The sequence below is a fragment of the Lactuca virosa genome, chromosome 8 (genome assembly GCF_052849685.1).
Source record: "Lactuca virosa cultivar CGN04683 chromosome 8, Lactuca_virosa_CGN04683_v6, whole genome shotgun sequence".
Lineage (NCBI taxonomy): Eukaryota > Viridiplantae > Streptophyta > Magnoliopsida > Asterales > Asteraceae > Lactuca > Lactuca virosa.
This window is the reverse complement of record NC_136433.1, coordinates 259,682,351-259,700,383: the sequence shown is the minus strand read 5'-3', so window position 1 is coordinate 259,700,383 and position 18,033 is coordinate 259,682,351. Positions and strand designations below refer to the sequence as shown.

Sequence of the window (18,033 nt, the reverse complement as noted above, 5' to 3'; positions counted from 1 at the left end):
TTGATATAATAACTATAATAGTTCAACTTGTATTCCCCCATCAAAGTATTTAAAATCATTTAAAAGGTTGATTAAGGGGTATGAACTCACCTGTAGTGAGTGATTTGGATGAACGGATGGTATAGGATGCTAAGTGTCAAGTGAAGACTTGAACACACACACATATCCTATTTAACATATAATGACACATATATGCATCTAATTAGTCACTTAACAACTAATTAATCAAGTAAAGACACCCTAAAACATGGATAACACTTTGATTCAAGTGCTTGTAGTACCAAAGGGTTGCATCTAAGGGGTGTAGGGCTTTCAAAGGAGCTTATGGCCCAAATGGTAACAACTCATGAGTTTACGGCCCATGGTCATTTCCCCATGAGTTTACGACCATAAACTCATGGTAATATATACCATTTTGTTTTTAAAGGTCTTATAAGTCATGGTGTAGCATCTTATGGTTAAGTCCAAGCCTTAGGAAGTCAATGTGGCAAAATAGCACCACCTTTTAGAGTTTACGGCCCAAGGTGTCATCTTGGTCGTAATCTCCAATGTGTTCTTGATCTTTTTGATGTTTAAGGTCCTAAACCCTTCAAGGAAGTGATCTAGTCTTGCATCCAAGGCTAAGGAAGGGACTAGGGCTCACTATGCCCCCTTCATTAGGGTTTACGGCTCAAGAACATGTCTTGGCCGTAAACACCTTATGGACTTATGATTCTTGGTGTTTTCTAGTTGAATAAGAAGTGAAACAAGCCTTATAACAAGCTAAGGTAAGAATACTTACAATCTAGGAGCTTGTAAGGGAGTTCACGGCCCAAGAACACTAGTGTGTGTTCTTGGTGTTCTTGGTGAAATGAAGAATGCTTGAAGATCTAAGCAAATGGAATGATTTCATGGATGAAATCATGTAAGATCACTAGATTAAGGAAGAGATCAACTAAACAAGGAAAGAAACACTTACTTTCTTGAAGATCTTGAAGAAAACTTTGGATGATACTTGAGAGAGAATGGTTCTTGACTTGGAAATGTGAAAAAAAAGATAAAAATAACTAAGTGTCATTTATATACTCTTTAGGGTTTACGACCCTAACACTATTTGGGCCGTAAACTCCAAACTCTTGGAGTTTTGGAACTTAAATGTTGCACACTTTACCCTAAAGTATACTCCCTCCAATTATCTCTTGAAGTACTAGGCTTTAGAACACTCAAACTGACTCCAAAAAGCTTAAAAGTTAGCAGAAACAATTCTGACTTCTATTGAAGTTAATGGTTGTACAAGATAGAAATTTCGGATTGTCACATCATCCCCCCGTTAGAAGGAATTTCGTCCCGAAATTAGAGTTTAAGCAAATAAGTAGTTACAAATAACTAAGCAAAAAGATGAGGATATTTCAGTTTCATCTGATCCTCTCGCTCCTAAGTGAATTCAGGTCCTCGCTCGGCGTTCCAGCGAACCTTCACTATCGGGATACGACTTTGTTTCGTTTTCTTGACCTCCCGGTCCATGATCTCCACAGGTTCTTCCACGAAGTTGAGGCTCTCGTTGATCTCGATCTCGTCGAGTGGGATTACAAGAGTCTCGTCGGACAGACACTTTTTCAAGTTCGAGACGTGGAAAGTAGAATGTACGTTACTGAGCTCGCGGGGTAAGTTAAGTTTGTAAGCTACAGGGCCGATTCTAGCGAGAATCTCGAAAGGCCCTATGTATCTTGGATTTAGCTTTCCACGCTTTCCAAAGCGTATTAAGCCCTTCCAGGGTGAGACCTTCAATAGAACACGGTCTCCCACTTGGAATTCCAACGGTTTCCTTCGTTTATCTGCGTAGCTTTTCTGTCGGTCTCTAGAGGCTTTCAATCATTCACGAATCTGAACAATCTTCTCTATCGTTTCCCGAATGATCTCCGGACCCATGAGAGTGCTGTCAGGAACTCGTCCTTTAGCTAACTGGGTATCACCCACCTCAGCCCAACACAGAGGGGATCTGCACTTTCAGCCATAGAGGGCCTCGAATGGAGCAGCCTTTATGCTCGTGTGATAACTGTTGTTGTAGGAAAATTCGGCAAGGGGTAAATGAGTATCCCATGCCTTCCCAAATTCGATCACACAGGCTCGCAACATATCTTCCAAGGTTTGGATAGTCCTCTCACTTTATCCGTCGGTCTGTGGATGATAGGTTGTACTCATGTCCAGCCTAGTTCCTAGGGAACTTTGTAGCGACTGCTAGAACCTCGAAGTGAATCTACTATCTCTATCCGAGATAATGGATATGGGAACACCGTGCAGTCGTACAATCTCCCGAATGTAGGTTCTTGTAAGCTTCTCCATCTTGTCTATTTCTTTGATAGGCAGGAAGTGTACGGACTTGGTCAATCTGTCGACGATGACCCATATGGTATCAAGTCCACCCGTTGTCTTGGGCAACTTGGTTATGAAGTCCATAGTGATCCGCTCCCACTTCCATTCCGGTATCTCCGGCTGTTGTAGTAGACCTGAGGGTTTCTGGTATTCAACCTTGACCTTGGCGCAAGTAAGGCATTTACTCACGAAGGTAGCAATCTTTGCTTTCATGTTAGGCCACCAGTATAGCTTTTTAAGATCCAGATACATCTTATCTGAACCTGGGTGGACGGAATAACGAGTGTTGTGCGCCTCGGTCATGACCAAGTCTCTGAAACCACCGTGTTTTGGTGTCCAGATCCGATCCATGAGATAAAAAGCTCCGCCACCCTTTACTTCCAAGTTCTTATCCATCCCTCTCAGGGATTCACCCGCCACATTTTCAGGTTTCAAAGCGTCAAGCTGAGCCTCCTTAATTTGTGTGGACAAGTGTGAATGGATAGTCATAGTCAAAGATTTTACTCTACGACCAGAATATTCTTTCCGACTTAGGGCGTCAGCTACTACGTTGGCTTTACCCGGATGGTAACGAATTTCGCATTCGTAATCACTGAGTAGCTCGGCCCACCGTCGTTGTCTCATGTTGAGCTCCTTCTGGTCGAATATATGTTGTAGGCTTTTGTGGTCTGTAAAGATAGTGCTTTTTGTACCATACAGGTAGTGTCTCCAGATCTTCAGAGCAAACACAACTGCTCCTAGCTCAAGATCGTGAGTGGTGTAGTTAACCTCGTGTGTATTCAGCTGTCTCGAGGCATAAGCGATGACCTTACCTCGCTGCATCAGAACACATCCGAGCCCTTGGTTGGATGCACCGCAATAGACTACAAAGTCTTTTATTCCTTCAGGGAGGGATAGTATCGGTGCGGTTCACAAGGCTCGTTTTAGCGTTTGGAATGCTCTTTCCTGCTTCTCTTCCCAGTCAAAGGCCACACTCTTCTGGGTCAAAGTCGTGAAAGGTTTTGCAATTCGTGAGAAGTTCTGAATGGACCTGCGATAGTAGCCAGCGAGGCCTAGAAATTGACGAATTTCGGTAGGCGTCTTCAGTGCTGACCAACTCTTGATGGCTTTGATTTCGGAAGGGTCCACGTGTATTCTCTCTTCGCTAACCACGTGCCCTAAGAATTCGACTCTTCGGATCCAAAATTCGCATTTCGAGAACTTCGCATAGATTTTCTCCGAACGTAGCGTTTCTAAGACTAGTCGCAGATCTTGACTATGCTCCTCCTTACTACGAGAGTAGATAAGTATTTCATTGATGAAGACGATGACGAACTGATCCAAGTAAGGACGACACACCCTATTCATTAAATCCATGAATACCGCGGGCGCGTTTGTTAATCCGAACGGCATCACTACGAATTCGTAGTGCCCATAACGAGTTCGGAAGGCTGTCTTCGGTACATCCTCCCCTAGCACTCGTAGTTGGTGATATCCGGATCTTAGATCGATTTTCGAAAAGAAGTTCGCCCCTTGTAGTTGGTCAAACAAATCGTCTATGTGAGGCAGAGGGTAACGATTTTTGATGGTTAGCTTGTTGAGCTCCCTGTAGTCGATGCACATACGAAACGATCCGTCTTTATTCTTGACGAATAAGACCGGAGCTCCCCATGGCGAGAAGCTTGGTCTTATAAAGCCCTTGCTGAGCAGTTCGTTAAGTTGACCGGACAGTTCTTACATCTCTGCAGGTGCTAGACGATAGGCGATTTGGCTACTGGGGTAGCCCCTGGAATCAAGTCGATTCTGAACTCGACTTGACGTTGCGGAGGTAATCCTGGGAGTTCTTCTAGAATGATATCGGGAAAATCGCGTACTACGGGAATGTTCTTAATGTCTTTCATTTCTTGGCTCCCATCTACAACATGAGCAAGGAATGCGCGACATTCCTTTCGCAAGAATTTCTGGGCTTGAATGCTTGAGATGATACGAAGGTTCGTGCCGGGTTTGTCGCCATAAATTACTAGAGTTTCGCCAGACGGCAGATTAAGGCGAAAAGCCTTTTCATAACACATGATGTCGGCACGATGAAGACTCAACCAATCCATGCCGATAATGACGTCGAAACTTTTAATTGAGACCGGCATGAGGTCGATCGAAAATGAATGGCTATCTAGAGTTAGGGTAGACCCTATGTGTATACTGCTAGTGCTCTCCGTCTTTCCATTAGCCATTTCTACAGTGAACGGTTCTTTAAGTGCTCGTGATTTTTGCTTAAGTAAATGAGCAAATTTTTGGTTCATGAAACTCCTCTCCGCTCCACTATCAAACAGTATGCATGCATAAGAGTTATCAAGGAGAAATGTACCAGTGACCACTGTGGGGTCGGCAACTGGCTCCTCGTGGCCTATGGCCAGAACTCTTCCCACTCCTCCGGCGTTCCCTGCCTTCGGGCAGTTCCTTTTGTAGTGGCCAACCTCGCCACAACCGTAGCAAGATTGGCCCACACCAGCGCCGGGGACTTGGGTGATTGGTTTTGCTGGAGCCTTGCAGAAGCGGACAGTGTGCCCCTTCCTGTTGCAGTTAGAGCACTGCATTTCGCGGCAGGCTCCATTGTGGTGGAAGTTGCACTTGTTGCACTTAGGCAAACTTCCAGCATACTACCTTACCGGAGCAGCAGCGGCAGGTGCTATCGCCGCATGAACTGCCACGACCTGCTGCTTTTTGGTAACCTTGTTCTTCTTTTTTTCATCCCAGAACTTCCGCTTGGAATCAGCGGTTTTGGCGGGTTCTGAGATGGTCAGGGTTGTTGTTGTTGACGGGGTACGGACCCCATGGTCAATAAGCCGTTGTGCCAACCACTTGGCACTATCGAATGTAGCGGGGTTTGAAGCCAGGACATTCCCTTGAAATGCAGGCACCAGCCCCCATATGTACCTTTCTATCTTCTTTCCCTCTGTATGAACCATGTTGGGACAGAGGGCCACCAGCTCGCAGAATCTGGCGGTATAGGTCACAATGTCGGAGCCTTTCATGGTTAGGCTCCACAGTTCCTGCTCTAGTTTCTGGATTTCGCCCCTCGGGCAGTACTCTTCAATCATTAGCTCTTTCAGAGCTTCCCAGTCCATAGCATTCGCCACTATAAGAAATAGTGACTTGACATGGCTATTCCACTATGTCAGGGCCTTTGCCTCGAAAGTGCAAGCAGCAAATTTGACTTTGCTTCCTTCCGGTCATGAGCAGATCTCGAAGATTGACTCCGTCTTTTCGAACCATTGCGAGAGGGCAATGACTCCGCTAGTCCCTTTAAAGGACAGTGGCTAGCAGTTTGTGAAGTCCTTGTAGGAGCACTCTCTCAAGCGCACAGGAGCTTCACCATGAGTAGAATGAACAGGCGTTTCCGCACCACTGACGTTGGTGGAATGATATTGAGCCATGGCTGTAGCCACAGCCGCAGCTACAGCAGCATTCAGAGCTGCCGTATCGATTTGGGGAGCAGGTGGTGTGGCAGTTATCGGAGGATCGCGTCTCGTGGATCGGCGTGGAGGCATCTTTTATCTATAAGTTTACAAAGATGAAGATATTGATAAGAATAAAATAAGGATAAATGATGAGAGTGACTCATGGACTAACTCTCCATAGCCCAACAGCACAATTGAATAGCACGATTGAATGTAGATCTAGTACTAAAAGATGATAGCATTTGGATAATAATTTCCATGAGATTAGATATCTGTCAATAATACTGGTATTACAGATGTAACAAGTACGGGAAAAATGACCTAGAAGTAGGTCTTACATCAAACCAAGATGGGAAAATTTTGACAGAACTATGACCTGATTAAGACTTAACAGATCCAAAGTTACCACAACGATAGGAAATTAAACTAGAGTTTTTACATAAACTAAGTTATATCCAAAAGAGAAGTCGAGGAGACTCTATCTGCGATGAGAACTACTAGAGTGGGTTCTTCACTCTGACAGAAGGCGTTATATGTCCCTCATACGCCTTTCAGATCTTACTTGCCGAGCTCGAAGTTCCAGGACTTCGGCTTGGGTTTCAGCAAGTTCTTTCTGCAGAGCTGCATTCTGGTTCTGAGTCCTTTCGCGAGCAGCCTCCAGCTGACGAATACGGACTGTGTTGACTCCAGTGTCAGCATTAACCTGCAGAATTTGATGGATAGTCGCTCTACCCTGCTCATCAGTACGAGCAACCCTGCGGACTAGAATAGGCAAGATTCTGTCCGCTGAGCCTCCCTCGCTTAAGTCATAGAAGCTTCGGTCTCCATTGTAAGGTAACGGATGACCTTGCTCGTGACTCTATATGTTCAAGTTTGTTGCCCACAGGGGTGTGGGGCCTTGAAATGTTGGGCGAGGGTTAGGATTTGGGTTTGGGTTTTGAGCCACTGGGGGTAGGTTGTTGACTTCTGGCTCTGAGTCAGAACCATCAGAAAAGCCTTCAGCTTGGTGATCATCCAAAGGGATTGGGTGATCATCTTCTGGCTCTTCTCCCAGCCATCCTGCATTGCCGTTGTTGGGATAGTACGGGTCTCCGGGAAGATGGAATCCAGCCATGATATCTACGCGAGAAAAGGGATATGAGAAATAAGCACATAAGTAATTTATAGTAACACAAAATACTCTTATAGTATTTTAGGTTTATCTTTTGTTCTAAGGTTTTCATTGTAGTATTGTTGGTAAGTTTTTAGACTTGTTGCAACCTCACAACCACTCTTAGGCACATGCTAGTCACTCCTCGGATAATATAGTTGATCAGGCTATATCTTCCCAGATTTGACTATATGTCTCTAAGTCTACTTGTGCTGCCCAACAATCGTAATACTTTTGTTCTGTCCTAGTGACACTGATTTTAGCATGAATGCAGGTAGGTATACTTGGTTAAATATTTTATTATTTAAAAGTATAAACTCTTTATCAGAGTATTTTTAAATCCCGCTGTGTTTATAGTTCGTATATCTTTTTATGGGTTGATATACTCGATTCACTATAAACAATGCTCTGATACCAATCTGTCAGACCCCAAAACCATAACGGCGGAATCGTTCGGGGGTGGAGGACGTCATGTACAGTATCACAACAATGCATAATAGTAAACAAGCAACAACATCATCCATTGCATTAATAATATAATTTTTAATACAAGTGTGTTCTGTCAAGTTTAATAGACACCAAAAATATGAATCAAAATAAAAGATGAGTCTTAAACGAGCTCCATCTTCTCAAAACCTGGCACCGGTACCTGTCTACTGGTGACCTGAGAATACAAGTTATTTTGAAAGAGTTTATCAGCTTTAAAGCTGGTGAGATCATAAGTATTTTAATGTCATTGCTTGTATGAAAGTGTTTGTAAGTACTTGATGTATAAGTTTGTAAATGTTTGTAATTGTTTGTAAATGTTTGAACTCTCCTAGAAAACCCTATGTTTTCTACTAAAAGTAGCCTTCTACCAAGGCATCGAATGTTTGTATGTCTGTTTCTTGTAAGAGTATGTATTTTCCCAAATCTGACTATCATTAACCAAAAATATAGTTTTTACATTACCGTTCATTGTGTGAAGATCATAAAGTGAATGCAATGGGGAAATAAAATAGTGTTGTAGTGTTGTATTAAGTAACTACTGATGCACTAACTACCTTAAACCAATTGTTATTTAAAGTACCATGTGATATGCCTGTACCATACTACCGACTGAAAACACGACGATGAAAGACGTCGGAAGAAATGACATTTGGCACCCGTAGACTTGCAAGTCCCACTGTAGCGAGCAGCAAGGTGTAGGATAGTCAATCTAGTATAGATCTATACACAAACTCAACGCTCTCCACTTAAGGAGATTCTGGATACAAAACGAGCCATGACAGGTGATGTCATGCCCCGTTACGTGGCTCACATAACTGTTGTAGTGTTCTTGTATATGTATTGTGTGTACTAGCTGTATTGTATGTTCTCTCTCAGTCTAGTATGTATGTATGTTCTCTCTGTTTCTCATAATAGTATGTTCTCTTGTATAATGTATAGTATGTACTAGCTGTATTGTATGTTCTCTCTCTGTCTAGTATGTTATGTTTGTTTCTCATCACTATATGTTATGACTCATGTATGAACTGACTCATTGTATGTTTCATTGTTCTAGAAATAGTATTAGTAACTTCCTAAACTATACCTATTATAGTTTACTAGTAATGTTGTTTGTATGTATGAACATGTTTGTATACCTTTGCTACCCAAAGGTATTGAATTTGAAAGAAGGAACTTTTATATATATATATACATATACATAATATATAACTAGGATTCAAACGACCTTCGGACAAACAACCGATACCCTAAGTCCACAACCAAACAAGGAACAGGAGGTAAGGTGAGCTATCAGTCCTAAGTCCTTTCAATCCTACTTATATAACTATATCTATATAGATACACATTTAACAAAATATAAGTTTAAAAGAGTTTAATAAAAGTATTTAACATGTAAAAGAGTTTGTAAAACAGTTTGAAGTAGTTTGTTTGATAACATAGTTTGAAAAGTAAGAAATCCACTTGTTTGGTAGTTATTAATCATATGTGATTGATATAATAACTATAATAGTTCAACTTGTATTCCCCCCCCCCCCATAAAAGCATTTAAAATCATTTAAAAGGTTGATTAAGGGGTATGAACTCACCTGTAGTGAGTGGTTTGGATGAACGGATGGTATAGGATGCTAAGTGTCAAGTGAAGACTTGAACACACACACGGATCCTATTTAACATATAATGACACATATATGCATCGAACTAGTCACTTAACAACTAATTAATCAAGTAAAGACACCATAAAACATGGATAACACTTTGATTCAAGTGCTAGTAGTACCAAAGGGTTGCATCTAAGGGGTGTAGGGCCTTTCAAAGGAGTTTATGGCCCAAATGGTAACAACTCATGAGTTTACGGCCCATGGTCATTTCCCCATGAGTTTACGGCCGTAAACTCATGGTAATATATACCATTTTGTGTTTAAAGGTCTTATAAGTCATGGTGTAGCATCTTATGGTTAAGTCCAAGTCTTAGGAAGTCATTGTGGCATAATAGCACCACCTTTTAGAGTTTACGGCCCAAGGTGTCATCTTGGCCGTAAACTCCAATGTGTTCTTGATATTTTTGATGTTTAAGGTCCTAAACCCTTCAAGGAAGTGATCTATTCTTGCATCCAAGGCTAAGGAAGGGACTAGGGCTCACTATGCCCCCTTCATTAGGGTTTACGGCTCAATAACATGTCTTGGCCGTAAACACCTTATGGACTTGTGATTCTTGGTGTTTTCTAGTTGAATAAGAAGTGAAACAAGCCTTATAACAAGCTAAGGTAAGAATACTTACAATCTAGGAGCTTGTAAGGGAGTTCAAGGCCCAAGACCACTAGTGTGTGTTCTTGGTGTTCTAGGTGAAATGAAGAATGCTTGAAGATCTAAGCAAATGGAATGATTTCATGGATGAAATCATGTAAGATCACTAGATTAAGGAAGAGATCAACTAAACAAGGAAAGAAACACTTACTTTCTTGAAGATCTTGAAGAAAACTTTGGATGATACTTGAGAGAGAATGGTTCTGGACTTGGAAATGTGAAAAAAAGCTAAAAATGACTAAGTGTCATTTATATACTCTTTAGGTTTTACGGCCCTAACACTATTTGGGCCGTAAACTCCAAACTCTTGGAGTTTTGGAACTTAAATGTTGCACACTTTACCCTAAAGTATACTCCCTCCAATTATCTCTTAAAGTACTAGGCTTTAGAACACTCAAACTGACTCCAAAAAGCTTAAAAGTTAGCACAAACAATTCTGACTTCTATTGAAGTTAATGGTTGTACAAGATAGAAATTTCGGGTTGTCACACGTAATGTTTGTTTTTAGCTTGATCTCAAAAAGTTCATTATCACTACAAGAATAACAATGTGTACAGACGACACCTATCCCGACCACATTTGTCGTCGGCAAAAGTCCAGCTATCCAGACGACATGTCGTCGGCAGCACAGTATTTTCCAACTTTGACCCTATTTCTTTGACCGGAAAAGCTAAGCAGACGACATGTTGTCATCGTAGATTCAGTGGGAAGGGGCTAAATTTTCGTGGTATTTTGAAAACCTATACCCACGAGGTGTCGGTATAGGGTATTATAAAAATAATTTCGATTTACTTATATTCGGTGTCGTAGAAAATAAAAACGGTGTCGTTTTCATCAGCTTATACAGACGATATGTCGTCGGTATAAGTTACTAAAAAAATAATTTCGATTTATTTTTATTCCGTGTCGCAGAAAATAAAAACGTTGTCGTTTTCGTAATCTTATGCCGACGACATTCCGTCTGCAAAAAGATTGGTCGATCCGCGTGAAATATCTTTCCAGACAATATGTCGTCTGTAAAACTGTTTTTTTTAATGACATAAAAAGGAAACGACGTAGCTTTTGTTGGCCTATACCGACGAAGTTGATGGGTTTTATACAAACAATCCTTTGTGTGCATGCAACCCTAGAGTTGGATCTATGTTATCACTATTAGTTATACAACATTATGAACACATAAGGAAACCTAGCATGCTCCTAGTAATTTCGAAATTCACATAGGAGAATAGAATACATACCTTTTGTTGTTATATAGTAATAACAACTAATTCCTTGAGTTTCCTTAGCTCTTGAAAGCAAGTACCACAAGTGTAGTACCTCTAATGGCTCACAAACACACTTTGGGTGAGAGGATGAATATGAGAGAGAGGAGGAAAAGTACTAAGCTCCAAAATTCGTCCCTAGTAGGGTTTTCCCAAGGAGTGGTCGAATTCTAGTGCCTTAGGGTGCTATTTATACTTGAGGCTAGCTAGGGTTTCAAGGTGGAAACCCTAATCCCTTAGCTTAAGGCCTAAGCAAATCCATGGACTCCTTTCCTTAAGCCCTTGGACGAAAACTCCTAGATCCTTCTAGGATTTTCGTTCAAGAATTAATAAAGGTGATCCAATAGCCCAAAGTCTCAACTATCAAATAATTACAAAACAGCCCCTGTACTTTTAATTAATTCCTTTAATCCCGAAATTAATTCCTAATTAATTTCTGATTAAATACTAATTAATAATATGATTCCAAATTAATATATTACTCATATAATATATTAACAAATCATATTTATACCCCAATTTATTATTCTTAACAATAAACCAGCCTCTCTCCTTAACAGTCATCCTGTCTAGTCACCAGTGTAAAGGCAACCCAAAAGGACCATGTTCACAATCGGGTCAAGTACATACCAAAATAGTTATGGACTTAGACACTAATCCAACAGAAGTGTCGTCTGGCATAGGGTTTAGTTATAACAAAGAGGGACCTGCGTTCATTTTGCAGTCGATGCCTTTCTGTTTTCTTTCTCGCGATGTCGGCGATGCAGACCATCCTCCGGCCACTCCCCTTCATCGGCGACTAAAAGGTATGGTACTTGGTCCTTGTTTTCTTCTTAATTTGTGATAGCTTGACTTTTAACTCCGATGTTGGGGGATTTTTTTCCGATTGTTGGAGTCCCTAATTCACAGCCTTCGCCATTGTCGAAGTATCCTCCAACAACCCCTTCACCACCGCCGAAGAAACTTATTTATGGTGATTCGGCTACCTTCACCACCAATTTTGAGGTAAGTTTTTGATTTCTTTTTTCATTTTTTGGCATGAAAGTGTGTTTATGCAACCTACTGTACAATTGATTTATGTTTATGCTCACTGTGGTGTATTGGCATGAAAATGAAATTAGGCATGATTTGTTTGATTTTGTATTTAGATGTATACATTTGTATGAAATTGAAATTAGATGTCTAAAACGTTAGCTGTTATAAGGTATGATTGTATGAAATTGGATGTACTGCTTAATTGTTTGAAATTGAAATTTGAATTGGATGTAATGTATGCTTAATTGTATGAAATTGGAATATGAAAGTGGTATTGTATGTCTAAAATGAAATGAAAATTAGAATTGAATGTATTGTATACATATATGAATATGTGATATTTAGGTTTAATAGTTTGAGTGTATTTAAGATGAAGTGACAAAGTTCTTAATTGATAAGTTATCGTTTTTGTATTTAGATGCTATTCTTTGTATTGTAAAGTGCTTAATTGATAAGTTAAAGTGTTTGATAAGTTGAAGTGTTTGTATTTACATGTATGATTGTATTATATGTTTATTATGTTTTTATTTTCTTGTTAATACCGTTTCAAAGTGCTTAATTTTGGTAGTGACTTAATGTTGGTCATTACGACCTTAGCTTAATTAGGTTATTAATAGCTACGTACTTTTAGTAATTTTAAATTAATTATAAAATAAAGTTAAATTAATTTTAATAAAATCAATAACGAAAAAGAAAATATTAAGTTAATGATAAAATCAAAATAAATTAGTTTTAAAATCAAATTAATATTAATATTAAAATGAAATTAAATTAATTATAAAGTCAAATTAAAAAAAAATTTAAAAACTATTAACAAAAAAGAAAATATTAAACTAATTATAAAATCCGATTAAGTTAATTTAAAAAAAATTAAATTAATTATAACATCAAATTAATATAATTATTCAAATATAATAAAATAAATTATAAAATCAAATTAATATTAAAACTATAACAAAATCAAATTAAATTAATTTAAAAAAACTAATAACAAAAAATAAAATATTAAATTAATTATAAAATCAAATTAAGTTTAAAATAAAATTAAATTAATTATAAAATCAAATTAATATTAATATTAAAATAAAATAAAATTAATTATAAAATCAAATTAATTTAATTTAAAAAACTAATAAAAAAAAGAAAATATTAAATTAATTAAAAAATCAAATTAAGTTAATTTTATAATCAAATTAAATTAATTATAAAATCAAATTAAACGGTATATTTTTTAAACCATAATATTATGTAATATAATATTAAAAGTATGATGCTATAAAAGAAAATAAACTAAAATATGATGTTATAATTAACACAATTATGATACTTTTGTTAATTACAACATTATACTTTTGGAACCCTAGGTAGTGGCGTACTATGAAAATCGGTGATACCACCATCTAGGAGCATGCTTGAGGTTTTATAAGGATTTTTGAGGACGGAAGACGTGACCCCGAAATTGGGATCATAGAAACCCTGTGGTTGATGCATGTATACTGTCCTAAAGGTGACCGTGAGAAAAGTCAATTTTTGCATGGTTTAAAATAAGCTGATAAATAGACCGGTATCAATAGATAATTTTTTGAGGGTTATACGGATAATGTCCCATATAAAAATGGCGTTGAATATCTCATCACAATCAATTCTTCGGTTTTGGAAGCGACTGTTTGCTACAAGGTTGCCATTATAAAGAGAGATACCTACATTGAAACTATGATGAAAGAGGCACATGTAGCGTACAATATTAACCCATTGGAGTCGTCATACAAGAGTCCATGTCCTATTCAATATACGAACATGGTACTCATCATGTATAGCATGTCGCCAGTTGAGGTCCCGAATATCTTGTATGTGGGATTGGGAGATAGGTTACATAGTTGAGGTCATGAATATCTTGTAGGTGGGATCGGGGGTTTGGATACATAGATGACATGTGGATATTGAGGCGTTGTAATGGTTTAACAAGCCCTTCCTGGTTGTATTGTTCGAACTTAACTATTCATGATCTGTAAAATCGAGTTTTAACTAGTCCTTCCTAATCCTTAAATATTGTTAATATTGAAGTTTACTTTCATTCAAAGAATTCAGTATATGCATATATCTTTATTTTGTTTTAGATTTTCATTATTTAAATAAATAGTATGTCACTTGATTCTTGTTTATTGGTTTTTAGAATAATTCGATTCTTATATATAAACATACTATTTCGAAGGTCACAATTCAACGTCAATTAGTATTAGTCAAGAACCAAAGATGGGCTACGTTACCGAAACATTCGCTACACGCTTTGCTCGTGACGGATTGGCGACTGGTGATGTCAGGGATTGGTTTGTGTGTGTATGGTTGAAGGGTTTCCGAGCTAGTTTTGGATAGTTTTGCAATGGACTTCCGTTGCTATTTTGTATGCTTTTTTTCTCTATGGAACCATTATATTATAGATAAGACAGGTTTTTCTCTAGTGTCAATTATAAGAGACAAACCATGTTTCAAAATCAACCATAGCAATATATAGGAATGAACAGAAATCTAAAAAAATCCAAAATACACATTCCAATCAATACTCTAGAAGCATAAAATCCAATTTTAGAAGTTTTAAATTAAAAGTTATACATATCATAGCAGTTTGAATGAAAATGACGATTGATTGTTTTTGTTATGAGGCATGAATTCGTAGAATTCCTACATAGTTATGCATATCAGCGTGGTTTGAATGATAATGGTGATTGACTAATTGATTCGGTCAAGAGGCATGATTTCCTATTTAAGTACACATATCCGTTGTTCCATCCTATAGAAATTAGAAGGGCCCCTTTCATAAAATGAACTACATTATCATACTCTCAGTGGTAATAAAGTGATGTGATCAGCTATTTATAAATATGGTACTGAAGATTAGAATGTGGAAATGACCGTTTATATCCGGTAAGCTTTGTAAATGTTCATTCATATTTGCACAGCTAATTAATCAATTTACAAAAATATGGATATGGTGGATTTAACTCCATGAATCAAGACCTCTCATTTTCGACCTTATGCTGGTGAAATTTACAATGTCGCAAGCTGTTTTTCTTTCATGGACATTATATTCTTCCCGGCCAGTTTTAGTTTCCAGGGACGAAGTTGGTGGCATAAGCCCATGCGTTGTTGGTAACTGGATCGGCAATGTGGTCTGCAAGGTTTTCTAATGGACCTTTTCCGGTGACTATGGCTTGAACAAAGAACCCAAACATTGAAAACATAGCTAATCTTCCGTTCTTAATCTCCTTCACCTTCAACTCTTCAAAAGCCTCCGGATCTTCAGCTAATCCCAGCGGGTCAAAGCTTCCTCCAGGGTACAATGGGTCAACTATCTCCCCAAGAGGCCCACCGGCAACTCTATAACCTTCAACAGCACCCATCAAGATCACTTGTGTAGCCCAAATTGCCAATATGCTCTGTGCGTGGACCAAGTTGGGGTTGCCCAGATAGTCAAGCCCACCCTCACTAAAGATTTGGGATCCTGCCTTGAACCACACAGCTTCACCGAACTTGACGCCATTGCGGGCTAGAAGCTCCGGGAAAACACATCCCAAAGCTCCTAGCATGGACCACCTACAATGGATGACCTCAAGCTCACGGTTCTTGGCAAAAGTCTCAGGATCTGCTGAGAGCCCGGCTGTGTCCCACCCGTAGTCTCCAGGGAATTCTCCGGTTAGATATGATGGAGCCTCACCCGAGAATGGCCCCAAGTACTTCACTCTGTCAGGTCCGTACCATGGGCTTCCTGATGAAGCGGTCTTGGGCTTTGCTGCTGTCTTTCTCATTGTCACCCTTCCATCACCAGAAAACTCTGAGGTAGATGGAGCAACCTTGATTGCCTGCCCGGCAAATGAAGGAGATGAGAGAGCCATTGTTGAAGCAGCCATGTATTTATGAACAAAAGATTGAGTTATATTTGTGTAGTTGAGCAAATGAGAAGAAGAGTTGGTGTAGGAATTGGGAAGTTAGTGTAGTGTGATATATATAGGTTATGTATGGATATGGAGACGTGGGTATAATATCCATATTATCTCTGTTATTGGTCAAGCTTAGTTTCAAGATTTCAGTTTTGGCGGTATCTATTTCTATCAATCAAGCCTCATGCACCCATCACCCATGCCATGCCATACTAAGCCAATAAGAAATGTGGTTCAGATTTCAACAAATTTGGTTCACAAATTTCCTTCCAGAGTTATTAATATTTGGAGCATATTTATTTTTGTAAATCCTACTTTTACTATCCAACTCCAAATCTTTCGTATACGAGAGTGTCATTTTCTTTTAGCATTTTTCCAACAATAACTTGTTTTCAAATTTTAACTCAAAATATTTTATTTTACAATATTTTTATTCAAAAATGTCATATATACGTAATGTTTGTTTTTAGCTTGATCTCAAAAAGTTCATTATCACTACAAGAATAACAATGTGTACAAACAACACCTATCCCGACCACATATGTCGTCGGCAAAAGTCCAGCTATCCAGATGACATGTCGTCGGCGGCATAGTATTTTCCAACTTTGACCCTATTTCTTTGACCAGAAAAGCAAGCTAAGCAGTCGACATGTTGTCGTCGTAGATTCGGTGGGAAGGGGAAAAATCTTCGCGGTATTTTGAAAACCTATACCAACGACATGTCGGTATAGGGTATTAAAAAAATAATTTTGATTTACTTATATTCCGTGTCGCAGAAAATAAAAATGGTGTCATTTTAATCAACCTATACAGACGACATGTCGTCGGTATAGGGTATTAAAAAAATAATTTCGATTTATTTTTATTTCGTGTCGCGAAAAATAAAAATGGTGTCTTTTTCGTAAAACTATGCTGACGACATGTCGTCTGCAAAAATATGGCTCGATCCACGTGAAATGTCTTTCCAGACGATATGTCGTCTGTAAACTATTTTTTATTATTTTTTTAATGACATAAAGAGGAAACCACGTAGTTTTTGTTGGCCTATACCGACGAAGTGTCGTCGGCATAGGGTTTAGCTATAACAAAGAGGACATGCGTTCATTTTGCAGTCGATGTCCTTATGTTTTCTTTATCCGTTGTCGGCGATGCAGATCATCCTCCGGCCACTCTCGTTCATCGGCAACTAAAAGATATGGTTCGTGGTCTTTGTTTTCTTCTTAATTTGTGATAGCTCGAGTTTTAACTCCGATTTTTGGGGATTTTTTTCCGGTTGTTGGAGCCCCTAATTCACAGCCTTCACCATTGTCGAAGTATCCTCCGGCAACAACTTTCACCACCGCCGTAGAAACTTATTTATGGTGATTCAGCTACCTTCACCACCGATTTTGAGGTAAGTTTGTGATTTCTTTTTTCTTGTTGTGGCATGAAAGTGTGTTTATGCAACCTATTGTATAATTGATTTATGTTTTTGCTCACTGTGGTGTATTGGCATGAAAATGAAATTAGGCATGATTTGTTTGATTTTGTATTTAGATGTATACATTTGTATGAAATTGAAATTGGATGTCTAAAATGTTAGGTGTTATAAGGTATGATTGTATGAAATTGGATGTATTGCTTAATTGTTTGAAATTGGAATTTGAATTGGATGTATTGTATGCTTAATTGTATGAAATTGGAATATGACAGTGGTATTTTATGTCTAAAATGAAATGAAAATTAGAATTGAATGTATTGTATACATATATGATTATGTGATATTTAGGTTTAATAGTTTGAGTGTATATAAGATGAAGTGATAAAGTTCTTAATTGATAAGTTATAATTTTTGTATTTAGATGATATTGTTTGTATTGTAAAGTGTTTAATTGATAAGTTAAAGTATTTGATAAGTTAAAGTGTTTGTATTTACATGTATGATTGTATTATATGTTTATTATGTTTTTATTTTCTTGTTAACATGGTTTCAAAGTGCTTAATTTTGTTAATGACTTAATGTTGGTCATTACTACTTTAGCTTAATTAGGCTATTAATAGCAACGTACTTTTAGTAATTTTAAATTAAT

At 38.3% G+C, this 18,033-nt stretch overlaps 1 protein-coding gene across 1 annotated transcript; it reads right to left on the bottom strand.

Annotated features, from left to right (window-relative positions):
* Window positions 1-14,957: 14,957 nt before the first annotated feature.
* LOC145132088 (chlorophyll a-b binding protein 40, chloroplastic-like) lies at window positions 14,958-15,971 on the bottom strand. Its single transcript, XM_079066739.1, has one exon. The coding sequence runs from the start codon at window positions 15,932-15,934 to the stop codon at window positions 15,131-15,133; it is 804 nt and encodes a 267-aa protein (XP_078922865.1). The 5' UTR covers window positions 15,935-15,971; the 3' UTR covers window positions 14,958-15,130.
* Between the last annotated feature and the right edge of the window lie 2,062 nt (window positions 15,972-18,033).